This window comes from Nelumbo lutea, chromosome 7 (assembly GCF_056320005.1).
Source record: "Nelumbo lutea isolate HS-2025 chromosome 7, American lotus-T2T, whole genome shotgun sequence".
NCBI lineage: Eukaryota > Viridiplantae > Streptophyta > Magnoliopsida > Proteales > Nelumbonaceae > Nelumbo > Nelumbo lutea.
Window position 1 is genome coordinate 52,881,856 of NC_142690.1, and position 25,421 is coordinate 52,907,276.

Sequence of the window (25,421 nt, forward strand, 5' to 3'; positions counted from 1 at the left end):
CAATTTAAAAGGGTTGGACTCTTGGAGTTGAAAGGCTTCAACCATTGAAATCAAGTTGGGATTCCAAACCGACAACCCAGGTAATTGCAATTAAATTAATTTTTTTTTTAGAATTTAAAAAAAATGGCCAACTTCTCCCAAATATAATTCCCCAACATGTTCAATGTCGATGATATTCAGTCGCAATATGGTAGTATTAGCATCGATATGGATGCTATTGATATTGATGGAACTTCCACCCCTATTATTGGTATTAGGGAAAAGAAAAGAAAAAAGGCCACTAAGTTGATTAGCCTAGTTTGAAAAATATTTAAAATAGAGGAGGTTCAAGGGAAGATAAAAAGAACTGTTTGCCAAAAATGCAGGAAAGACGTTACCTATTGTAACAAGGGTGGTACTAACCATTTGGGTAGACATTTGCTCACCCATGAGAAAGAAGAAGAAGAAGAAGAAGAAGAAGAAGAAGGGAGAGACACAACATAAACACAAATTGGACAGGGGGTTTTGGTACTTTTAAATATTCTCAAGAAAAAATGAGGCAAGAATTAGCAAAATACATTGTACATACTGAACAACCATTTTTGTTAGCTAAAGATACTAAACTTGAAAAATGGTTACATAATTCTATAAATCCACAATTTAAAAGGGTTTCTATAAATACTATTAGATCCAGTGCTTTAAAAAGTTTTTATTCATATAAACAAAACTTAATTATATGTTATCGAATCTTAATTTTAAAGTTGTAATTACTTCTAATATTTAGACTTTTAAATTTAACATAAGTTATATTTGTGTTACCAGTCATTTTATTGATGAAAATTGGCTTTTAAATAAAAGAATTTTATATTTTACTAGGCTTGAACGGCCACATACTGGCCCAGCTAGTGCTACAAGTATTTTAAATACTTTACATGCTTATGGAATTGAGAATAAATTATTTTCTATTAGTTTTGATAATAGTAGTAATAATGATTCATCAGTAAATATTTTAAAATCTCAATTAAAATCATGTTTAAATGATAAATTATTCCATATCAAATGTGCATGTCACATCTTAAATTTATGTATTCGGGATTCTTTAAAAATTATTTCCACTCATATTATAAAATTATAAATTGTATAATATATACTAAAAGTTATAGAGCAAGAAAACAAGAAATTAAATATTTATGTGAAAATTATGGTTTAAAATATAAACATTTTATATTAAATATTAAACATAGATGGAATTCTACCTATGCTATGTTAGAAAGTTGTATTTCTCACAAACAAATTCTTAGTGATTTTTATAATGCAAAAATGCCTAATGATATTATATTTGAGAAAGACTAGGAAATGGCAATTTGTATAAGAGATTTCTTAAAACATTTTTATGATGCAAGTAATGAATTATCAGATATTTATTATCCAACTAGTTGTAATTTATCTCATCAATTAATGATGATTAGTGATTGTTTTGCAAAATATAGAAAGAATCCACAATTTATAAGTATTGTTGAAATAATAGAAAATAAATTTAAAAAATATTGTGAGAACATTTTTCCTCTTTATTGCTTAGCTACAATATTAGATCATAGGATTAAGAAAGATGGTTTAGATATTTTACTTGAAACATATTATGAAAATATGAATATTGAAATTGGAAATAAAAAATAAGAAATTAATAATTTATTATTTGAAATGTATAGTTTATATGAATCTGAAGTAACAGGGAATAATAAAAATTCTACAACTTGTACAGTTGTATCTTTCACTTCTGAACTTGAGTCCAGTAGTGGAAGAGAAAAAAGAAATTATTTAATAAGTAAGAGGCAGAAATCCACTGCCTCGGCAACAAATTCATTTACTAAACTTTATTTTTATTTACAAGAAAGCTTTTATACTTTGGGTGATTCTTTCTTTACCTCGGAGAGAACAAATAATTTTGATATTTTAGCATAGTGGAGTGAACATGCAAAAAAAATTATCTAGTTCTTTCCACCATGGCATATGATCTACTAAGCCCTTTGGTGTCTATAGTTCCATCGAAGTCTTGTTTTAGTGTAGGTACTAGGGTGTTGGGTGATAAGAGAAGTTGTATGAATGATGAAAGTCTAAAAATGTGCATTTGCTTTAAAAATTGGATGGACACTGAAGATAGATTAAAAGACAAAGGAGGGCATGCCACAACACCTGATGTTTCACTTGAAGCAGATGATCAAAGTTAAGAACAATAGGTGAAAATGATAAAGTGAATATGTTTTGTATACTCAATAATTGTATAGCATTTTTTTCAAATTATTGTAAATTTTGTTTTAATTTTATTTATTTTATTTGATATTTTTTAATAACATAATTTTTATTTTCATTTTATAACTATATTGTATTTTTTATATTTTATTAATTTATTCCATTTTCTAATTTTTCATATTTCATTCATCTAACCATTGTATGCTTTGTATGATTCAAATTTAAATGAAATAAAATTCTTATTTTTCTTCCAATTTGTTGTTCACTTTGAGTCTTTGTCTCTTTGACTTCTTATTTGGTTAAGTTTTTTCTTTCATTTATTTGTTAGATTTCTTATTTTTCAAATAGTTCCCAAAGGAAAGTTAAATATTTTATTTTTTACTTATAAAAGAAACAAAAATATCAAAAAAAAAAACAAAAAAAAAACAGTCTGGCCCAATTTGGTCGATGCCCAAGGCCTGGCCTGTGGCCCAGCCCGGCATGGCCCGGGCCCACAATATTGTTTGCAGCCTACTCGGCCTTGATATGGCACGTTTTACACCTGTAGGTTCACTTGATGAGCGATGTCATGAAATCTTGATTCAACAAGTAACACCTCTAGAGTGATCAATAGGATTTGAGACATTGGCCCACAATAGCAAAAACGCAACCAAGGACTTCTTAATCTAAATGGAGTTGGACCGATCTTTGGGAGAATATTTTCCTTCCTCAATAATGTATTTTTCTCTCTTTTATGTGAAGCAGTTGGGAGTGTCTCCTTATATAGCCTGCTTTCTCAATGTTAAGTTCCCTGTTGTTAGGAACAAACAATAACCAAATAACCAATTGAGATAAGTGCTCCTCAATAGAATATTTCATGCCCCATCAGATTTGAGACAAATGCCTCATATTAACCAAGGATCTAACCACTTGGTAACTGGATCAAATGGATATCCATTAACCCAATAAGGATTAGAACTAGGATCTAGAATAATTCAACAATATTAGTATCTCCATGCATATAAACATTTTCAAATAAACAATTAAATAAATTTCTTTTTATAGAAAACAAATAAATAGATAATAATAAAAGAGTGAAAAATTGTGAGTGAAAGTATTGCATAGAGATAACCATAAAATAATCACCATCCATCATCATATGGCTTGTCACATAGCAATTGGATATTCCAACATGTTGAGGTCAAACAAGGGCTTATGGCCACTCTACCATCATCTCCCACTTGACCAATTAGGCCCGAGATGAATAAGTTCCAACCAACCCCATTGCTTTGATGTGCCTTACATAATTTGTAATTGTAATGGGTTTAGTCAATGGATCAACAATCATTTCTTTTGTAGGCACATACTCTACCAGGATCTCATTCCATTGGTAGACATCATATAAATACCGGTATTGGAGATCTATGTGTTTCCCTTTACGACTAACCTCACTATTTTTAATTGTCTTGATAGCAGCTTAGTTATCATTGAAGATCTTCACAGCTCCTATTGGTGTATCAGGAATTCGGAGTTCTTCCAAAAATCTCCTAATCCAAACTGTTTCAGATGCCACGAAGCTACATGCGATAAACTCAGCTTCCATGGTGAATTTAGCTACATAGCTTTATTTCTTGCTTGTCCATGAGACAACACCTCTTCCTAAGAGGGATAGGTACCCGGTTTTGAATTTTCTATCATCAAAGTCTCTTGCAAAATCACCATCACAATAACCCGGTAACTCTAAATCATTTGCATGATAAGTCAATGTGTTTTACTTTGATTATTTTGATATCTACTAACAAGACCTATGGCATATGAAATATCTGGTCTCGTGAAAAGCATTGAATATATCAAGCTACCAATGGCTTGAGCATGGGGTCTATACTTCATTTTCTCCATTTCTTCATCATTAGTGAGAGTCATGTCCCTACTTAATATGTTTCCTTTACAAATTGGAGTTTCAACAACATTACAATCTTTCATATTAAATTTTCTTAGGATTTTCTCCATGTAATGCTCTTGTGAAAGAGTTAAGGTTTTAGTCTTCATATCTCTTTCTATTTTAATTCCAAGCACATAACCAGCATCACCCATGTCTTTCATTTCAAAATTTGTTTTTAACCAATCTTCAGTTTCATCAATCATAGAGTTATCATTTCCAGCAATAAGAATGACATCTACATATAATTAAAGAACAACAAAACTATTCCCACTATTCAAAGAGTAAACACAATGATCAAACGGATTAGGACTAATTACAAGTTTAGAGTTTGCTTCATGAAAAGTATGGTACCACATCCTAGAGGACTGTTTTAAACCATACAATGATTTCTTTAATTTATACACTTTATTTTTTTGTCCCTCTATTACATAACATTTAGGTTGAGTCATGTATATTTCTTCATTCAACTTTCTATTGAGTAAAGTAGTTTCAACATCTAATTGGCACAAATCTATAGATCCATTTGTTACCAATCTTGCCTTATATTTTTCTATAGATCCATTGGCATTGAGTTTTCTTTTTAATATCCATTTACACCCTATAGGTTTTCCTATTTTTGGGTAAATCAACTAATTTCCAAACCGAAATCTTATTTACTAAGTCTAATTCTTCTTCTACGATTTTACACCACTTTTCACTATTAGGTGCTTCCATAGCATCCTCAAAATCAATTAGATTATCAAGAGGTATAATAGTCTTTTAATCTTGATGAAGGGAATCTTTCTCTCTGATCTTCCTAGGTTGTCATTATTAGATAAAACTTGTCTTTCAGGTGCATTTTCAGATTCTATAATTTCTTTGTTTATTTCAAATAGGGTAGGTAAATTTTTATTATTCTCAATTTGATATTCTAGGAATACGACACCTCTACTTTCTATTAACTCAAATTTTCCATCAGATTTATGATTTACAAATCTATATCCTTTGCTATTTTCACTATACCCTATAAAGGTACACCTTAAACTCTTGTTATCTAACTTGGGGTGTTAACATATTAACTTTAGTTGGAACCTTATTTAGAATATATACAACAGTGTCTAAGGCTTTTCCTCAAAAGTGTGTTCCTAGATTTGAGTGAGATAACATTGATCTCACCATATCCAACGAAGTCTTATTTCTCTGTTAAGCCACTCTTTTCTATTGTAGTGTGAAGGACATGGTAAATTAGTGTATAATTCCGTTTTATGTACACAAGTCATTGAATAGGTTAGAGATATATTCTCTACCTCTATTACTCCTAAGAGTTTTATTTTTCCTCCTAATTGGTTCTCTACAAGTGTTTTATATTCTTTAAATTTCTTTGATACTTCTAATTTTCTCTTAACCAAATACACAAAGCCAAATCTAGAGAAATCATCTATAAAAGTTACAAAGTATTCAATACCCCTATGTGCTTTTACATTCAAAGGGCCACAGACATCAGAATGTATTGTTGCTAATAATTCCTCTGATTTCTTTCTTTTCTTGAAAGCATTTTTCCACTAAGGCATGGCTCACAATATTTGAAATTCATTTCTATTTTGGGAATTAATCCATTAGAGCTCATTCTCATCATTTTATCTTTGTTTATGTGACAAAGTCTCATGTGCCATATATATGCATTCTCATCCACATGATAAACACAATCAACATAATTGAAATGAGCGTTAACTTTATTAATAGTCAAATAGTACAATCCATCAGATTTATCCCCAAACATTAACACTCTTACCATGCTTCCCAATGGTCACTTTTCCTCCCCTAAAATGTACATCAAAACCCTTCTGATCTAATAAAGGTACAGACTATAAATTTCTCCTAAAATTAGGTGCATATAATATGTCAGTAAGGATTAAATTCATGTTCTCATTTATGGGGATCTTCAATTTTTTGGTTCTGAGTACATTAGTGTAGGTGTTGTTTCCAATAAAAATTCTGTGTTCTCCTATCTTTATTTCCTTCAATTCCAAGAACATCTCTTTAGTTTTGCAAATGTACTTAGAGGAGCCAAAATCTATGCACCAATCAGAAAAATCGGAATCAATAAAGTAGGATTTAGAGACCACACAAACTATGTCCTTTAAAGTTTTTCCTTTTTCATTATTTGACATATTCTTCTTGCATTCAGGGGCAACTATATTTTGTATATCATTGTCTTCCACAATTAAAGCAATGTTTGCCTTTGGTTTTCTTGAACCTTTTGAGAATTTAAACTTTTTATTGAATTTCTTCCCATTATTATTTTTGAAAATTTTGCCCTTAAACTTTTCAACCATTTGGGAAATTTCAACTAGTTTGTGAGTAACCATTAAAGATGAAGGTTGGGATTTCTTCCTTTTCCTTTCAGCCTCTAATCCTAGAAAAGTAGGTAAGTTTTTTATGCTAAATTCTCTTCTAGATAGGTTCAAAGTTGTTATTAAAGAATTCCAGGAAGATGGGAGGCTATTAAGAATGGTGAAGACCTGAATTTTCTCAAGAATGGGGTTTCTAGTAGCTACCAACTCTTTGGCATCACATTCATTTTACTAACATGAACCATTACAAAATCTTACTCTCTCATTTCACAACCATAATATTTCTCGATTAACAATTGAACATATGTTTGAGTTATTTTTCTATATATCTCTTTAATGGTTTCAAACATGTCTTTAGCATTAACACATTCATCAAAAATAACTTCTACATCAGGTTCCATAAAAGTTAACATGCAAGTTCTATCCCTCCTATTGTCCTTTTCTCATTTCTGATATTCATGAATTACAATTAATGAATTATCATCAGTAACAGGACCAAATTTATCTAATATATAATCAACATTCTCTTCATCTAATATCCTCCTAATCCTACATTTCCAGAGAGTATAATTAGTTCCATTCAATTTCTCAGTTTTACTAAGCTCATAGGATAACGCAGTAGCAAACATGGTTTAGAATAGCAAGAGTATTGCACAAATAAATAAAGTATACGAAGGCAGCAATTGGATGTATTTAGAGATTGTTGTTCAAGTTCGAAGGCTATATATATAAAAAAATAAATGAAGACAGTACTTAGTTGTTTACGCTAAAAAAAATGCTAATAGATTCTTTACAACTCAAGCTACTCGGTTTGACTAGATATTACCACTAGCAAGCAAATTTAATCTGTCCAACTCCCACTATTCCTTCTAACCGACTTGTCTAGAGTGCTAGCTAAACAGTCGGTTTTATTTTTTGATGGAGTTATCTTGCTCCTTTCTACTGCTTGCAGCTAGATGAACCTTCTAGAGGTGGATTAAAGCAAAAACCCTAAATTTATTTTAGGGCTTCAAACTTCATACCTAAGGTTTAGGCGTGTTGCAGAGATGACCAAAGTTTTTTAGATGACTGGGGTCGATCCTAAAGCTTCCATAGAGATAACCGATGTTGAATCAAAGAGAAGGACCGAAAAAGATGAAGTTTCCGTAGTTCCTTGAGTTGCGGATTCATTTATCTGAGAAAACTCGAACAAGGGTCTCTTTCTAACGAAAATAGTCGAAGAAACTCGAACTAGGACTTGTTGTTGCCTAGAAGAAATGAGGGGAGGAGTTGCCAAAGCCTGAAGCCGGCGTCATTAGAGTAAAAAAGGGGGGAGTTGTCAGAGCCTATGGTTCGTCCGTAGATGAGACAAGTGTATCATATTGACCAAGGATCTAACCACTTGATCATCAAATCTAGACTGTGCCAAATGGGATATCCATTGATCCAATAAGAGCTGAAATTAGGATCCAGAATAATCCAACAATATTGGTATCTCCATGAAACATTTTCAAATAAACAATTAAATATTTTTTTTATAAAAAATAATTAAATAGATAATTAAAAAAAGAGTGAATAATTGTCCGTGAAAGTTTTGCATAGAAAAAACTATAAACTAATCATCTTCCATCAACATGTGACTTGTCACATAGCCATTGGATATTCCAACATGTTGAGGATCAAATGAGGGCCTATGGCTGCTCTACCATCAAGAGGCTAGCCACGTTTTTGAAGGAAAAACACTTTTATTCAAGGGCTTTGCTTTTTTTAGAAAAAAAAATATATGGCTGTCTACATTCAACAGCCTGTTCTGTCTAGAGGGTTCTCCTTGCATGACGCACATTAATAATATTAGTCCCATTTGAACCCCATGCGACAGTAACAGTGCTGAAGGCCTATGGCTGTATGGACCAACATCTGATGATATGGAGAGCCTGTAGACAGTACAGACTGTTGAATGTAGACACAAAGTTTTTTACTAGATGGGCCTCTTGTTGTGACCAATATTGCAAGTGAAAATGAGCTATATGCCTCTAGCTCCTCCCTTTGTTGATTTATTTCTTTTATCTTATTAGAAAAGAATGCAGTAAGTGGAGAGCAAGAGGGAGCTAATGAGAGCGTGAAGAAAGTAGAATAAGTAGTAGGGGTGAATGGTGTTAGGTTGCATCAGATGTCTAAGGTATGAGGTCCTTTTCTGGACCCTAAGTTGTAGGGTTTAGGAGTTTACAGTTGTAGATCCCAAGAAATTCAAACTCTAGGGAAGTAATATATATTCCTGCTAGGTCAATGTATCAGAGGTAGGGTTTAAGGCTGTCCATCAGAGGAATAGAAATGAAGAGGATGGGCATGATTGCTAAAGGTGTTTTTTCTGTTTATGGTCCTTTCATTACGCCTAGCTACCCCCTTTTTTTGGCTGTATCTCTAGGGGGGAGGGAAGGGTGGGGATCCATCACTTAATAAAAACTTGAATTTCTAGCACTGTTTCAGGCAATTCACTTCCTTGTTTCTAGGGGACAATTTAACAAGTTATCTACTGAGCATTTTCATACCATTTGTACTCTTTGTTCTCACCTTCTTGTGCCATTCTCTGTAATATTGATACCTCAATTATGCCAAGATTTCCTCAAACACTGTGGAATTGTTGTTATCTAAACTACATTCTTAGTGTACATGTCTTGATCAATAAAGCCTGGTTTCTCCCTACTTTACCTTTTGATCTTTTTCCTTCATCACCTGAAAAGTGATATAGCATACAATAAGATATCAAGGGAAGGGGGAATTGAAGTAAACTAAGGCTATGCTTGGTTTGAAGGAAAAGGTTTTCCTTCAAACCAAACATAAAATAAGGGTTTACAAGAATTCACATGCTTCTTGATTCAGTTAATATTCACATTTTCATATATGTAGACCAGTTTCCTTCATTGTTCAAAGAATCTGCAGCTGTACTTCAAGCTTTCATGATTATTGATCCTAAACAAGAGGTCCATAATATTAATTATTAATAGTCACCAATCAAGAATAACAACCAAGGGGCCCTTTGATAACAACTAAGGGGGCTGAATTTATGACATGGCTTTGTCTTTTGGTAAATATATTATTAATGAAGGAGCCAAAGTTAGGTCAATTACTATACCCTTGAATATTTTATTCTTTAAGTCATTTTTTCCACTAAGAGACAAAGCAATAAGTCATTCAGTTCAGCTAGCTGATACCAAACAGCTCCCAAGTACATAGTTTGGCCAATTATGATTCTTGTTAATGATAGAATGCTACAGCAATATCTGTGCCAAACTACACAGTGAATCTCAGCAACTAAGGCAAAGTGTTATTCAGGCTTAGAAAGTTACAAGTACTTGCTTTCTAATAGTAATAGTAATTCTCATAATTTCTGTCATGTCTCCAGTACATCTGTCATTGCACTTGTTCCATCAGCAAGCTTGCTTTTGTGATCACTAGAGTTCCTGTACATCTAAGATTTTATATTATGGACTCCCTCCACCTCCCCACAGTTTTCTCTCTTCTGGTGGGAAGCTTTCTGGTTGATTTGGTAGGAAATGCTTGCTGTTTCTACCCCAAAACTCCAATTATATAGGTTGCATGAAAAATGGAGGAAAATAAACAATTTTTAGAAAATTCTATTTTACTATATTAAGTTGCACATAAAATGGCTGTGGAAGGTGAATCCTTTCCAAAAATGATATAAATGTAAGAAAATGACATTGATCTCTTGTTTACTAATGAGTCATTTTCCAAACAAAGGTTTGTCCTCTAGATTCCGGTCTCACAATTCATATTACTTATCAACCATTCCTGTTTTTGTTCTTTTGTTTTTTTTTTCACACCAGGAAAATTAGGAAAATGACTCATCCCCCATTAAAATATCATTTTCCAAGAAAACCATTATTTTTCCAACCAAATACATCAGCCCACTCCTAGACCCTAGCTACAAGGAAAGAATCGTCTCATTATCATGTTTACTTGAAGATTGAGCTTAGCTTCTATTTTGCTTCCATTGATGTCTAAGGAAACAAATACAACTTTGAAGTTTACCAACTTGCAATTAGTTTGAGATGCACCAGTTTTTCCAATAATTAATGTTGCGCTTGCATAAGCTTTGGGATTTGTGCTTTTAAGTCTCACTTTTGAAGGAGCATAAATACAAATATGTAGAGTGCGAAACTTTGTATTTTGTATGTATTTGTACAGTACATATTTGCATTTGTCCTCATTGCAAGCTGAGGCTAAAGCCCAAATTTAAGACCTATTTGAGAGGACTGAAGCTTTGGTTGAGCACTTGAGCTGTTTTCAATAAGCTGCTTTGGAGAAGCCACTAAAAGAAGCATCAATGGAAAGTTGTTTTATGGGTCTGAAGAACAGCAAATTTCAGCTTTTGGGGATTTTAACCAAATTGGAGGCAACATCCATGGATGCATTATATCTAGGAGACTAGAAGTTAGGGTAAGGGATAGGCCTTCCACCCTAACATAGCGGTTAGTGTGAAAGCTAAGAACAAGACCACCATCTTGATTAAACAGAACAAGCCTCTTAGACCCACAAGAGAAATAGACAAAAGGAAAAAGAAAAATTCATTCCCAGTCTGGTTTGGCTGAAATGGTACTACTATAGACCGTGTTGAAGTCTGCCATTTTCATACACTATATGTGGTTGACACCCAAATCAAAAGTTACGACCATCAGAAGTTTTACATCATTTTCTTCAAATTTCCACCCATTTCTCCCTCTGATCCAGTTGGTGTGAGAACTATGAACAAGATCACTTGAATCCATAAGAGAAGGAGAGAAGAAAACAACTCCCAATCTGGTTTGGCTGAATTAGTAGTATTGTGGACCGCATTGAAACATTCCATTTTCATACATTATATGTCTGATTTTGACACCCAAATCAAAAGTTATGTCCATCTGAAATTTTTAGTCATTTTCTTCACTTCTCTACCTGTTCCCCCATCTGATCCAATTTCTTCTCATCTGACTGCTTTGTAAGAACTCCTTGGCAAACCATTCCACATGACCATCCTATGTGTATTTCTTTTCTATTATTTAATACAATATTAAGAGGAACACCAGTACTCCACCTGGAACAAATTTGGGGTATATACAAGTATATATGGAGAGAGAGAGAGAGAGAGAGAGAGAGAGAGAGAGAGAGAGAGAGATGTAAAAATGAGTGGTGACATACTTGGTCCAAGAGTTAGCAAAACGCGACAGAGCTCCTGAATGGCATTCACCAACTCAATAATGCAAAGGAATTTGGTCATCCATGTTGATAGGACCACCAACTTGCAGGAGGAAGCCATTAGTCCCTGCAACAAGTTAAAAAAGCACCCTAAATTTCATTACATCTCTCTTGGTTTTCTGCCATGGACTAGAATGAACTTTCACAGTCTCCAGTACCAATCAATCAAGACAAGCCAGAATTAAGCAGGGTTCTGCTTCATCATTATTTTTTTTTTGGAGGATGAGATTCAATAACCCCAACAAGATCAGATCCAGGGGCCATTGAAAGGGAAGTGCAGTTCTGGCATGTGGTCCCAAATCAAAAGTTGGTCTTTATTTTGAACCATGTTAGCTTGCCAGCAGATGAATTGACTTCATCTCATAAATGGCCTGTTTGGACAAAGACAAAATGCTTAGAGCTGGAAATTTCTGTCAAATAAAAGAGCAATTTTCCCTAGTTTGCATCAATTCTGTTTATTGTTTGTTCTGCAGCTGGAGAAAATAGCAAGCCATGGTTGGACTAAATCAAAATTATGGTATCAACTGCATCTTTGGTTAAACTGTCCTGTGACCTATACACCCTTAACACAGAATGACCCTTAAACTCCTGTCCTCAGTCTTTGTTTCTTTCACCTGCTCACACTTGAACCAGAATGAGATGTGGACTCTAAGAAATTCCCTCTTGAAAGTGCTTTGAAGTGATTGCTCTCTGCATGTGCAAGGAAGCTGTGAGGAATAGCATAACCGACATTCTTCTTTATCAAGAAAAGCTTTTGCCTTTTTATTCAGTTGGGCTTCTTCTTTTGTTTCTTTCTTCATTTCATTTCTTTCATGGTTAGGTTCCTTCTGATTTTTCTCTTTTGTGCTGCTCCTGTAATGCTCCTGGGCCCATGTTTTGAATCTATGACTTTTCTCACTTGTTTATATGCCTGAGGTCATCCCATTTTTCCTCAAAGTCCAGCTTTCAGCCATTTCTGTCCTCTTCTTCCTCTGTCAAGACTGCCCACTTGTGAATCAATAGGTAGAACATTTTCTCTTTTGGCTGGCAAGATGGGTTCTGCATGCGACACCCACTAACAAAACTTTGGGTGCCAAAAAGGAAAAAAAGAAATTCCAGTTTAATGGTTAAGGAATTTGCAGAGTCAAATTTCAAACAGCCATTTGATTTGAGGTCTTAAACAGGACCTGATCCAGATGGAAATGGGTCAAATAGAACCTAACTTGTGGATCAGAAGCTTTGGCCAATTTATCTATTTTCCAGTGATAATACCTCTGGCTTTAGGCAGGCAAATGAGCTCTTCTTGTGTTTGATGTTTTTGTTTTGATGAGTTTAAAAACAAAGTAGTTATTAGTAAAAAAATAATCACTTTGATATTAAGTCTCCATTTGTTGTTTGCACTACAAATCTGAATTGGATACAAATTTTACACCCGCTTCATTTTTGTATCTGTTTATTTATAATTATGATTTGTACTCCTATCTGATACAAAATTTATACTTTTTGTCTCATTTGCACTGATTGGCAATGTAAATTGGCATCCCAAAAACTGATGGAAAATTTGCACTACCTTCGTCATACATCAGTTTTCTCTCATATAAAGTGGAGACCATATCATCCTGCTTCTTACCTCACTCTCGAACAAATAACCCTCTTCACACCTCTATTCTCTTTCATATTATACTACTTCCTGATTTATTTCTCCAAACAAATCAGAATTTACACTCCCATATGTTTACACCAGTGCAAATAAAATCTACAAAGTGAAATAATATATTATTTAGTATATATGCAAAGAAATGGTCAGAAGAAAAGAGGAAAAGAAAAGGAGGGGGATTTGGTGGAACCCACTGTTGTAACTTAACTGTTATAGCTTTTAAGGCTTTACCTTCTTATTTAAAGCACACTGAATGAAGGGCTCTTGTCAGAAAAAGAAAAGTCACTATTTGGGTTTTCTATTGCAATAGGCCCTCCAGGTGGGCCTAGTACGAGCATATTACAAAATACTGACGGGCCCACGATCCAGAAATATGTATTCACATGGTGGGGGCTCATCCAACCTGGCCCATTATAATCCACAAAAAAAAAAAAAAAAAAAAAAAAAAAAAAAAGGAAAGGAAAAAATCGTGATTAATCAAATCAAGAACCAGTCCATGAGGTGGGGCCAGGCTATTATTTGGGGTGGAACTAGGTGATTTAAGAAAGTGTCTAGTTGTGGAGCAAAGCGACAGGGTGGACGACAAAGGCCCAAAACGGGATGGAAGGACAAGAAAGCACATGTGTGTACGTGATTCGTGGCCTTAGTGGACTCTAACATGGTGTGCCGCATTACTCACTATCTTCATCACCTCTCTGTACTTCTCAGGGTACCACAGAAAACATATCTACTGTTTGGTTGGTTGCATTGTGGAGCTTTAGTTTTAGCTGGCCTCTCAATAACTTTTGTTGTTAATAAGGCACGCCAGTTCAGTTGGTCGGGTTCGGGTTGATAAACCTACTTTGACTCGACCCTGTTGGGTCAGCGCCCTAATCAGGTCTTGGGTTCGAGACCGTGTATCTTAAATCTGATCCATTGACATAGTAGCATTGAAACATTTATAAATATAGCATTATTGACTTAGGGATATTATTCATGCTGATCAGTTTTGAATTAAAAGGATTTTCGACAAGGTTTTAAATATCACAACGTATCAGTACATAAACAAATAACTATCAGTTTTCAGTGTCAACTATACATTAAATAATGGGAATTAGATGTTTTTAATTATTTTAAACCATTAATGATTGATGTGACACATCTCCCAATAAATTGCCAAATAAAAAAAAACAAAGAGAATTTTTAATTAAAAATAAATTCAATTTTATAAATTTTGCATATCGAGACTATTAATACTTTGAGCCTTAATTTTTAGACCTCACCGGTTAACATCATCCCTAGTTGTTAATTAATTAGGGCAGCTCGAATTCAATCCATTTATATTTTAATCAAATATAAATGGATCCGATTATATATATTTTTCCTTACTAAAAGAGAGTCGTAGGATCCTATAATAAAGTTGGTTTGAATTTATGCTACATATTTTTCCTTTCTAAAAGAGTCATAGGATCAAGTCTCATAGAATTCATCTTCGAGTCGTTTTATTATATATGCCATTTTGTATATTTCTGATAATTTTACGTTTAATGTATTAATGATATTCGGAACAGATCCGAGTCCGATGTAAATATAATGCATAAGATTTGATTCAAATCCGAATACTAATGAATCAAATTTGGATATAGGTATGTTTGATGCATTTGCAGTTAAAACTGTGAATGTGTGATTACGTATGATTTGATTCTATCTTTTTGGCTTCATATCAAATTATCACATATGATACGGCCAAGGGGAAAATAACTGGAAATGGGTCGGACCGGGTTGGAGTCAGATGGGTTTTCATTGATTTGCCCAATTTGAGCTTAAGAAAAATTATCATGTGGGTCGTTGGGAAATGGGTCGGATCGGGCTGAAGTCAAGATGGGTTGTCGGGTTTTCATTGATCCGCCCAATTTGAGCCTAAAGCAAAATTATTATGTGGTCGTTGGTGGGTTGGATCATGACTCAAGAAATCCATGGCAAATAGGTCACGAGTCACGAGTAATATATGATAGTACCCACTATTGTAAATTAATGTGGACCATCCAACATGTGGACCGAGATGTTGATTGATGATATAGTCAACCCATTAAATCCAAGCACATCCGAATTAATGCGATCAGATGGTGGAGGACACAAGATGGAAAACTAATCAATGTGATGGACCCCACAAGATTAGACATCTAATGACAGGGATTAATGAAGCTCACAAGCATGATTTAGATACAATATGAGTCTGATTCAGGTCATTGGCGGGTCAGTTTTCAATTAGCCACACCGACAATCCTGATTGGATGACTTTGACACAAACTGACGTGGAAAGAAGAGAGAAAAGGTTAAAAAAAATAAAGCTTCTCTTTGGTGCTTTAATTGGATGATTATATCATCAATCCTGTTCATCAAACTTTTGCAATTGAAATGGGCTCTCTCTTTCTCTCTGTCTAACTGACATCCACACAGAACCCAATTAGATGTAAAAATGGGTCGTTTTAATGGGGCGGCTGAGAGAATAAATAGTGATTCCCATCCAAGGGTCAGCTCTCAATTGTCTCAACTGTGTCACTTGTCCTTCCACAGAAGCATACAAGTGATTGTACCTAAGATTTCAACTTTTTCTTTTCTTGGTCCAAAATGGCAACAGATTCTCAGATGGGTCAGTCTGAATGGAACAATGTCTTTCACTGTTAGTATTAGAATATGCACCTTTCAGAAAAGAAGTAGATCTAGGGCAAAGGACATCCAATTCTTTTCTTCCTGAATCTTGAAGTGATTATCAAGACAAATCACTTGGATTTATTTTAAAGGAAATTGGTCCAATCAAGGGATTTCAGTTCCTACCCATCCACATAGAAAATCCAGTAGCCTCTGCTAGCTAGATAGCATGTGTGCCCACTATAACCCTACAGCAAGTGGGAGGAAGCTCTTTTTTTCTCTCTCATCTGTGGCCATCTTTTTGTCTATTAAGTGTAGCATTTGAGCACCATTGAAAAAGACAACCAATGAAATGATTCAAGTTTGGTAGTTGAGAGTTGTGGGATTGTGAGGGTTTTAAGGTTTTTAACTCCAAAAGCAAGACACAATCATTCAGCCCAAGATGGGGAGTTGGGTTGCAATGACTAGGTCTGAAGTTGCAATCTCCAAAACACTGTAAATGGGATGAATTGAAAGTGTTTATGGGAGATGGGGTTTATCAGTAGCACATGGATTTTATGTTTGTGAGTGTGTTAGTGGGGGAGGCTGAATGGTTGATGTTTACACCAATCTGTCAAAAAAAAAAAAAACTTTGAGGAATATATAGAATTGTTGCATCCATTCTTTCTACCTTTTCCTTTAATTATTTATTCTTTTCTTCTTTTACAATGCTTCATCTTTATTAGATTTTGATTCAACTATGCAATAAATAATGTCCTAGCTTTAGCCATACTCCACCACCCACCAAATCCATCTATGTAAAGTAGACTCATGGCAGGGTCATTGAAATTCCCACATAAAGAAAGAATACATTGTGTGAGAGAGATATGATTTCTAGGTGAATGGTTTATGTTCTTTCTCTCTCTCCATCTCTATCTCTATTTCTCTCTTTTGGGATTGGGTTTATGGATTCTTATCTTGACTCCCCCATGCCTTTCTAAAAGACAAATGCAAAGACAAATGCTCTCACATAGTAGAAAGAGATGGATAAGTGAATTGTCATATGAAAATGGGGCCCCCTTGTAAAGGAAGAATGTGTTATAAGAGAACAAAGGAAGCAACAACATCATCATCAATTGTGAGATGATGGACTAGTACATGTGTGCCCTCCTCCCCACATCTCACAAAGGTAGAAAAAGAGATGGTTCACATCTAGGGCCCCACAACTCTTCATTGATTTTATATTCTATGCCTCCTCCTGTCCAAACTCCTCTCAAGCTCTCTGCCCCACCCACTCCCCCACCCCAAGTGCATGGAATTTGGATAATTTCCAAAGTGGACAATTTATGCGACACACCTTTCCATCCCTTTTACATTAGTCCAGCCTCTTGACCCACAACCCTTGAAACTTGAAAGCAGAGGCATGGGCCTAGATACTAGGGTTTCCCTCCCTCTGACCCATTTTGGGCCCTTGAAATTGTCGTTGGGTCGCGTGTCACTGTCCACCTTGTCATGGGCAGTGCGTTGGCACCCTGCGTAGTGTCTACGTCTGATTTGGGGGAAGGCCCAGCGTGATTGCAACTCTTTGGAGTGGAGTAATTAGTTGTCATTCTACCCTTTTCAGTGCCCCCTTTCATTAGATTTATATGAATATGTTGTTGGCTTGCTGTTTGCTTTTGCTTTCTAGGGATCTTGTTCGCCTAGCTACTAATTTAGGGCTTGTTTGAGAGGGCCGAAGCTTTGATTGAACTATTTTTACTTAGCCACCAAGGTTTTAAACTTTAAAGTATCGATGCATATTCTAGCGTATTTTAGCGAGAATTTCATGATTTTGTTTATTGAGAATATTGATATTTTAAACTTTGTGACCCATTTTGGAGAAATTATTCAAATATATATATATATATATTTGAGCTTTCTAGAATTTTCACCAAACATTGATTATAGGCTGTTCGGGTGGAAGTGGAACCCATCTTGCAAAGTGAAAAACTGCCACTTAAAAGCCTTCCCAAACGGGCACTTATTTAATTTTAATTTATTTCTTTAATAATCCTTACTATTATAAAGGGGAGTAATAAGTGGGGGAGATGAAGAGCCACATGAAATTGATGTGTGATTCCATGCCCAAGGAACCAAACAAAGAAGTTGGGTTAGTTTATTCACACTTCTTTTCTTTATCTTCCATCAAAAGAGGGAGACATGGGGTTTGTTGGTTTCCTTTCTTTAACTTTAATGTCTTCTTTACATGATTTGAGCAAAGGCATTAAATATGGGAAGGTGGGCAGGCCCTCCAATGTGCATTGCACCACCCAACAAACCAATACACTCCACGAGAATAGCATTTCCCATATCATATTATTTATTCTAGTTTCTATTTACCCTCCTCCCTTTATCTCTTTCTCTCTTTTGCTAATATCAACTGATACCCTTTTGAAGTTTTTTTCCTCTTTTTATGAAAAAAAAAAAGGAAAAATGATTTTCGTATCGGTTCGATGTAGATCTCACCCCACCCCCACCGCCACATTAATTCGCCGAATGATGGATGTCCAAGTGGCACCCCACTTATCCGATTCCACGTGGCGGCGATTGAATTATTTGATTTAATACAATTCCTTTGAACTTAATTATCAGACATAGATGATGAATTGAACAGTGAATTATCATTCCTCCTTCACAATGAGGGAATGGACCATCATTGAAATAATGTGATAATGACACCAAGTTTGTAATTAATTAAGCCTAAGGTCAAGCATATTATTCTCACATAACAACAAGGAAGGGACTGCTTTCTTAGTCTTATAGGCCCTAATTTGAGTTTAATAGATACTCTTAATCAGATACCTTTAACCTTATCAAACAATTACAAGATTCATTTCGACTATAAATAAATAAATATCAATTGCCATTGGTTCGAAAAAGAAATGTCAATTATTGATGGTAAGATTGCAATTCATCGAATTGATCCAATCAGGTTAATTGTAAAATTAAAGGAATCTTATAAACAATGTTTGAAGAGTCAGACCGGATCAGACGATCGAACATTTTTTTTTTCTTTTTAAAAAACATGATTCACAAGAACAAACTGTATCATGAAGATTAAAAATCTTACCAACATTGATTATAAGAATAAATCAAATGGCGCATTGGGCAACTATAAATCCACCACGTGTAATTTTGATGGCGCAAATAGACAAAAATTATGATCTATAATAGTAAAGATAAAAAAGAGATCAACCTAATACCAACTGAAAAAGAAGAAAAGGAAAGGTGAAAAGGAGAAAGGGGATCATTTCTTTTTTGAAGGAAGACTACTTACTAATAAGTTTTTGTTCACTTTCTTTTGCTAAGATTCCTAGGCAAAAATAACTTTATTCATCTTTCCTAATTCTTTAAGCAACTACTGTACTTATCTCCAAACAAACCCTCTCTCTCTCTCGCCAGAGAAAGAGAGAGAGAGAGAGAATAGAAACCAGTCAATTTAAAAAGTAGTCCCATAACAATAACAATAATAAATTATTTGAAAAACCTTGTCTGCTGTCCCATTGTCTCCACCTTTATTAATTTTAATTCGTTAATAGTGACTGAGAAAGAAACCATAATCCGATTCACACGCTTTAAGTCCATGCCTGGTCAGAGTGGGACAAAGGGCCTCGATCCAATGGGCCCCCATTTGACAGTCCAATCTCCATCATTTATGTTGCTCTCTCAACTCAACCAAGATATAACATTTTCATTAAATAACGTGTTCTATTTGCTCACTCCACTCCGCTTGCCTCTCTTATAATATTATATTATCTATCTTATTAACCTAAACGCCAAAGAGGCAAAGACCGACGAAGCTGGACCTGGACCTGGACCTGGACCTGACGACCTGAGCCTAGCCCACGTTGACTTCCACACTCATCGCGTGACCTTCACGTGAGGAGGTACCGATGGAGTGAATCCGGGCCGTTCGTGTGTGCGACCGTACGTTTGGTTTCCGACGTGATTTGATCGGACGGGTGACACGACTTTGATCGGTACAAAATTAGAGGCGTTAGTGGCGGTGGGGGCCGCGGACATCGCTTCGCTGGTGTGCTTTTTGATGTGAATCGCTGCGAGTCGGATGCAAAGTACGGAGACCCACCCAAATTGGATAGTGTTCCATTTTCTTTAACAAGTTTTGGTCGCTGGGGCCCACCTTTGAAAAGTGACGTGTCGTGGAATAAGAAATAGTTGTTGAAAGCGCGAGATTACACGTGTCAATACCTGGGCTCTGATCCCACGTACGGTTATGGATGGGAAGGACGCACGCGGAGCCCCACTGGGGCTTTCATTTCTGTTCACGTGGAGGTTGGAGGTTTGTCTTCATTTATAAACAGCGAGAGGGGAGAGAGAGAGAGAGAGAGAGAGAGAGGAGAGTGAAGGGTTTTAATAGACGGGATCAGAGTCACCGCCAAATATGGATAGAGAAAAGAGAGGGAGAGAGAGAGAGAGACCTTGGACGTTTCCCTACCGGATCTGTCGGCACTCATCTTTTCAAAGTTAGAGGTAGCTCTGCCAAATTTAGCAGAAGTTTCTCTCTCCGGTGTCTTTCTCTCTCTAGAACTATTATTTTGATTTAATGAGTAAAACTAAAATAAATAGAGTAATTTCTGGCGGTTCCGCTCACGTCGTCCAGCGTGACAGGTGTGACAGACAGCACTAACGTACGCCCACCGCTACCAAATCGCTAATCAAAAGCCCAGAGGTAAAGCCCACGCCACTCAGACCCGCAACCCAACCCACCACCACCACCACAGACACAGAGAGACAGAGAGGAAGGGGAGTCCAACTCCATCCACCTCGAACCACGACGAAGACCGACGACCTTCCGGATTGGTTTCTAAAATACGCGTAATGCGCAAAATATACGGTACGAGATAGAAGTGGAAACAAGGAGACAGTGGACTTTTTCGTACTTGTGGTTGGTTTTGTTTTGTTGTGTGGTCTCTCTCTCTCTCTACAGTCTACACTTTCTTTTGTTCTTTTCCTGGTTTTGGCGGGACTCGAGCCAGTACCGATTCTCGTGTCTGGTCTACGCCGTGCATTGCGCGTACACTCATGGTAGGTCCCACCCCTGAAATATCCTCCTAACAACGATATTTTCGTGACTCCGACGTGTCAGATGACCTTTCCACTTGGCACTGGGTCCCACCTCCCATCTCCATCCCCTCCCTTTTTTACCATTCACCCCCAACATCCTTGCCTTTATTTACGAATACACCCCTGGATTACTCACTCATCTACGACTCGTATCATACAAGCCTCGTTTGCTAAGATGCGCCTCTGCCAAACTAATCCATCTCATAAAAACATAAAAAAAAAGGAAAAATATAAAATATAAATAATAATAAGTTAATAACCCGTGAGTAAGTTGCTAAAAATGGATACAAAATGGTTTTTTTTTTCGATTGATTTTTTTATATTTATATTTTTTCTTTTTTTGGGTGATTTTCATGAGGACATGTTAACATGGACACTGGCGTTCTTGTTGGATTTACATATGGGGCAGGTGTGAAGGGTGGACCCACATATCGTGCAGAGACAGAGATGCCTGCACGGGAGCAGCAACACGCTCGACTCTTCCTTTCCACAGTTCCTACACCACCTGTTACTGCTGAAACTGCTTCGGCTGCTGTTGCCGTTGTTGTTGCTGCTGCTGCCGCCGTTCACCAAGATTCTCTCTCCTCCTCCGGACTCTGCTACCGTGCGCCTCCTCCCTTCGTCCTCCACTCCATAATCGCTGCTCCCGCAGCAGGATTGGGCGTCGTCGGCTAGTGCGTCGTCTTCACGTGCGCCGCGGTGGCGTTCTTCGTTAACCTGTGCTAGGACCTGCTCGAGGTTGCTTCGCAGAGCGTTTGCAGTGGCCTCGTTGGATTGTGCCAAGTCCCGCCATATCTGGTTCTCCAAACACAGAGACTTCACTCGCTCTTCGAGGACCCAATTCAATTTCCCGATTTTCTCAATCTCTTCTTCTTTCGCTCTCAATCTCTTCATGATCCCTTCCTCGACTGCTGCTACCAGCCGTCTCGAATGCCGCTTTCGTCGCTCTGCCAGCTCTAATCTCACCTTCTCTGTCTGTAAATCCACGCAATTAGGATACCCATTTAGTAAAACTTCGCTAGAAACAGAACGAAGCAGCAGCAGAAACAATTAACTATATATCTATCAAGAAAGGGTTGAGTAATTACATGTTGATCGATTAATCGATCGATTTCCAATTGCTGCTGTTGGATCTGCAGAGAAATGTCTTCGCCAAGAAAGGACAAAGGACTGGTGCGGGAATCTTTCTGAGACTCGGGCACGGCAATGAACGAGTTGGTGGTGGAATCCCTCGAACGCTTTCTTGAGACGGGGAGGTTGTAGGTGAGACCGCTATCGGCCTTCATGGTCGTCGTCGCTGGAACCGAATCGGAGATGACAGAATTGTAGAAGGGGAGGAGCGTGTCAGCGGTGGTTCCTGATAATGGGACGCCATAGCCCATGCCCATCTGGGTACTGTAGATATTCCCGTTGTTCCCAATGGCGTTCATGATTTCTCTGAAAATTCAATTCCGAATCAGAAGAAACGTACACAAAAGCGGAGAGCCCAGCAAGACCCAGATTGCGGAAAACACAGTAAGCCGAAAGCCGAGAGAGATTCACGATTCGAATCAATACCTATTTCCAATCAGTTGAGAGGGAAAGAGGTTCAGATGCCGAGCTTCAACAGCCATGAAACTGGGCTTTTCCTTGTTTCTCTATCTCTGTTCGCAAGCTTCGCTTCCTTGGTTCTTGTCTGGTTCAGAGAGAAGATATAGAGAGGGAGGGAGAAGAAGAGAACAAGAAGGGAAACGGAACATGCAATAGAGGTGGCGAGACTTAATGGGGGGGTTTATTTAGGGTTTGGTGTGGAGAGAGAGAAAGTGAAGGAAATTATTTTATTAGTTAAAAGGAAAAGGAGAGAAGATTTTGGTGTTTGGCTGGGTTTTGTCTATTCTGAGACTTTTTTACTAAAATTGTCCTCTGCGTCCTGCCTCTATTTCGCAACTAAATAGAAGAACTGATGACTGGTCTTTCCGAGATTTCAGCGAATCTCCAGGGGCTATTCCGGAAACTTTGGGTAAACCTTTTTTTTTTTATTGTCTCTTTTACTTTTGGATTAAAAGATGGAGGACTTGGCTTTGTGTGCGGGGGGTGGGGGATTTGGTTTAATAATAACGGACAATCCACTGTCATCTGCCACGTCTCAACTGCCGCCTGGCACCGTCTAACGACGACACGTGGCCATCACAACAGTTCTATGGACGTGCGTTGTCATGGGCCCACTGTCGCACGTGTGATGGACGATTGAGGATTGAGAGATCAGACAGTCCAACCTGTTGTCCTGGCTTGGGCCGGCCCCACAGGTAAAGCTGTATGGCCTTTCTGTTCCTAGGCAATTCCCCTGGCTCTGGGCCCCAGGGGCCCAGAGCTTAGGGACCGTTTGATTACGGCTGAACTGAACGATTTATTGCTTTTGTCTTTTAATGTGTTACTAAAATAATTAGATAAATGAATAGTCAAAGATGTAATAACCAACTGGCTTCAGTTTCAGCATCAGCCATTAAGAAGTTTACAACCTCCTTAATAACTTCTTCACTAAAAAGAAATTAATAAGTCATTGAGTTCAGTTACTTCCTCCATTCAGTTCATCCCTAAATCTTCTTCATTTATTTCTTTTTTCTACTTTTTATCCAAAATATAGTTATTTGGGGCCTTTCTTCATGAGCTAGCTAACCCATTTAATCTAGGGAGCAAAAACAAGAACTCAATATTGAAATAAATTATTTATTTTTTTATTCTAATTTTTCTGATAAAATAAAGATCTCAAGTTGATCAGTTGATCACACTTATCAACTGCTATTTTATTGGCAATTTTGTGATTAACTATATTAAAATAATATTTATTAATTATTCAAGAATAAAAAATGAATTAATCTTGTCACCATCCCCCAAACACACATTTGGGTTGGAGCCTTATGTGAAGCACAATGTGGGAGGAACTCCTAATTAAAAATCCAAGGTTGTAAGTTCTATTGGCTATATCTTTGTTATTAATGCATTATTAGACAAGTGAGCTACACTTAAGGAGACCAGACCCTAGACAATGTTGTTTATTCCACTAGACTAGGCTGGCAAATGGGTTTTCTTTCTCTTTCTCTCAACTCTTAACTTGATCCCCTCTCTAAATTTTCCTTAATGACTAGTGACTCGATTGACACGACAAAAAAATTATTTATTTTATATGAATAAATTAATCAGATATTAACTTTAAGTTAATGATAAACTTGTATGACCACATGGGAAAGGTTTTTTATTATCTGATCTAATATAAAAATTATATATTTATGATTCTGAACATGATGCGTCAAGGCCGTACAGGCACGCAATCACGGGGCACTAAGAAGCAATAGTAAACCCCACTTCATCCCAGATACGCCTGGCAATCCCTTTTTAAGCCATACTAATGAATATATATACATCTTCTTTCAATTGCTTTGGCATTAGACAAGATTGCAGAGAAAGAAGGAAAAAAAATAAAGCAAGGAGAGAAAGAAAAGAAGAAAGGAAAATGCCATGAAAGAGAGCATATTTAAGTAGATGGATGGATTCTCCCATTCACCACTCTCACTCTCTCTCTCTCTATTATTGCTCCCATCAACCCAACCGCATCACCCAACACTATTGTTTAACCACCCAAATAAAAAAGAGAATAAAAGCAAAAGAAAAGAGAGAAATGTGGGTCACAATCCAACATCACCAATTAGGTTATAACAATCTAGAGAATTCTTTCTTTCTTTTTGTATGGAAAAATGAAGAAAAGAAAGACTAACTTGGAGGGTTAAGATCATTAGATGTTTGTTTTCGTACTCAATCAAGAGTGGCCAATGACCTAAAAAGAAAAGAGAGAGAAAAAAGAGAGAGAAAGGAAGAGAGGGGTCATGTTCATATGTGTTTGTGCTTCCCCCTTTTTAGGGCAATTGAAGCACCTTGACTTGTGGGGCTTTTTTATCTTTTCTCCCATCTCCGACTTAAAAAGTTGTATATATATATATATATATTGTATTCCTCATGTGCCCTGCACCCTTTTTCACTCCCATTTTGGGGAGAATCTCAATAACCACTCACCCCATTTCTTTATTTTATCTTTTTCTTTCTTGGCAAGAGCTAGAGCTACATATATTCATGGTGATAAGTTCAAAGCATGGTTTTATATGTTTATTGACCATTTCATGGAGTGTTGAAATAAAAGAGATGGTGATGCTTGTGATGAATAAGGTTCCCCACAACCAACAACCAACAGGAATGACAGCAATGGAGGAAAGAGAAAGAGATCTAGAGAGAGAAAGAGAGAGGAGAGAGAGTTCTTCCCTTGAAAGTAGTAGTTGTGACACCATACTGCCACAGTCCCTGGTCT

The 25,421-nt window shown here is 36.5% G+C and overlaps 1 protein-coding gene across 1 annotated transcript; it reads right to left on the reverse strand.

The window, feature by feature from the left end:
- Positions 1–21,366: 21,366 nt before the first annotated feature.
- On the reverse strand, positions 21,367–23,144 carry LOC148846400 (putative BOI-related E3 ubiquitin-protein ligase 3). The gene is made up of 3 exons (XM_088954936.1): positions 22,643–23,144; positions 22,174–22,522; positions 21,367–22,060 (listed from the first exon to the last, which is right to left on the reverse strand). Exons 1-3 carry the CDS (start codon positions 22,696–22,698, stop codon positions 21,437–21,439), a joined length of 1,029 nt encoding a protein of 342 aa, XP_088811062.1. The 5' UTR covers positions 22,699–23,144; the 3' UTR covers positions 21,367–21,436.
- Between the last annotated feature and the right edge of the window lie 2,277 nt (positions 23,145–25,421).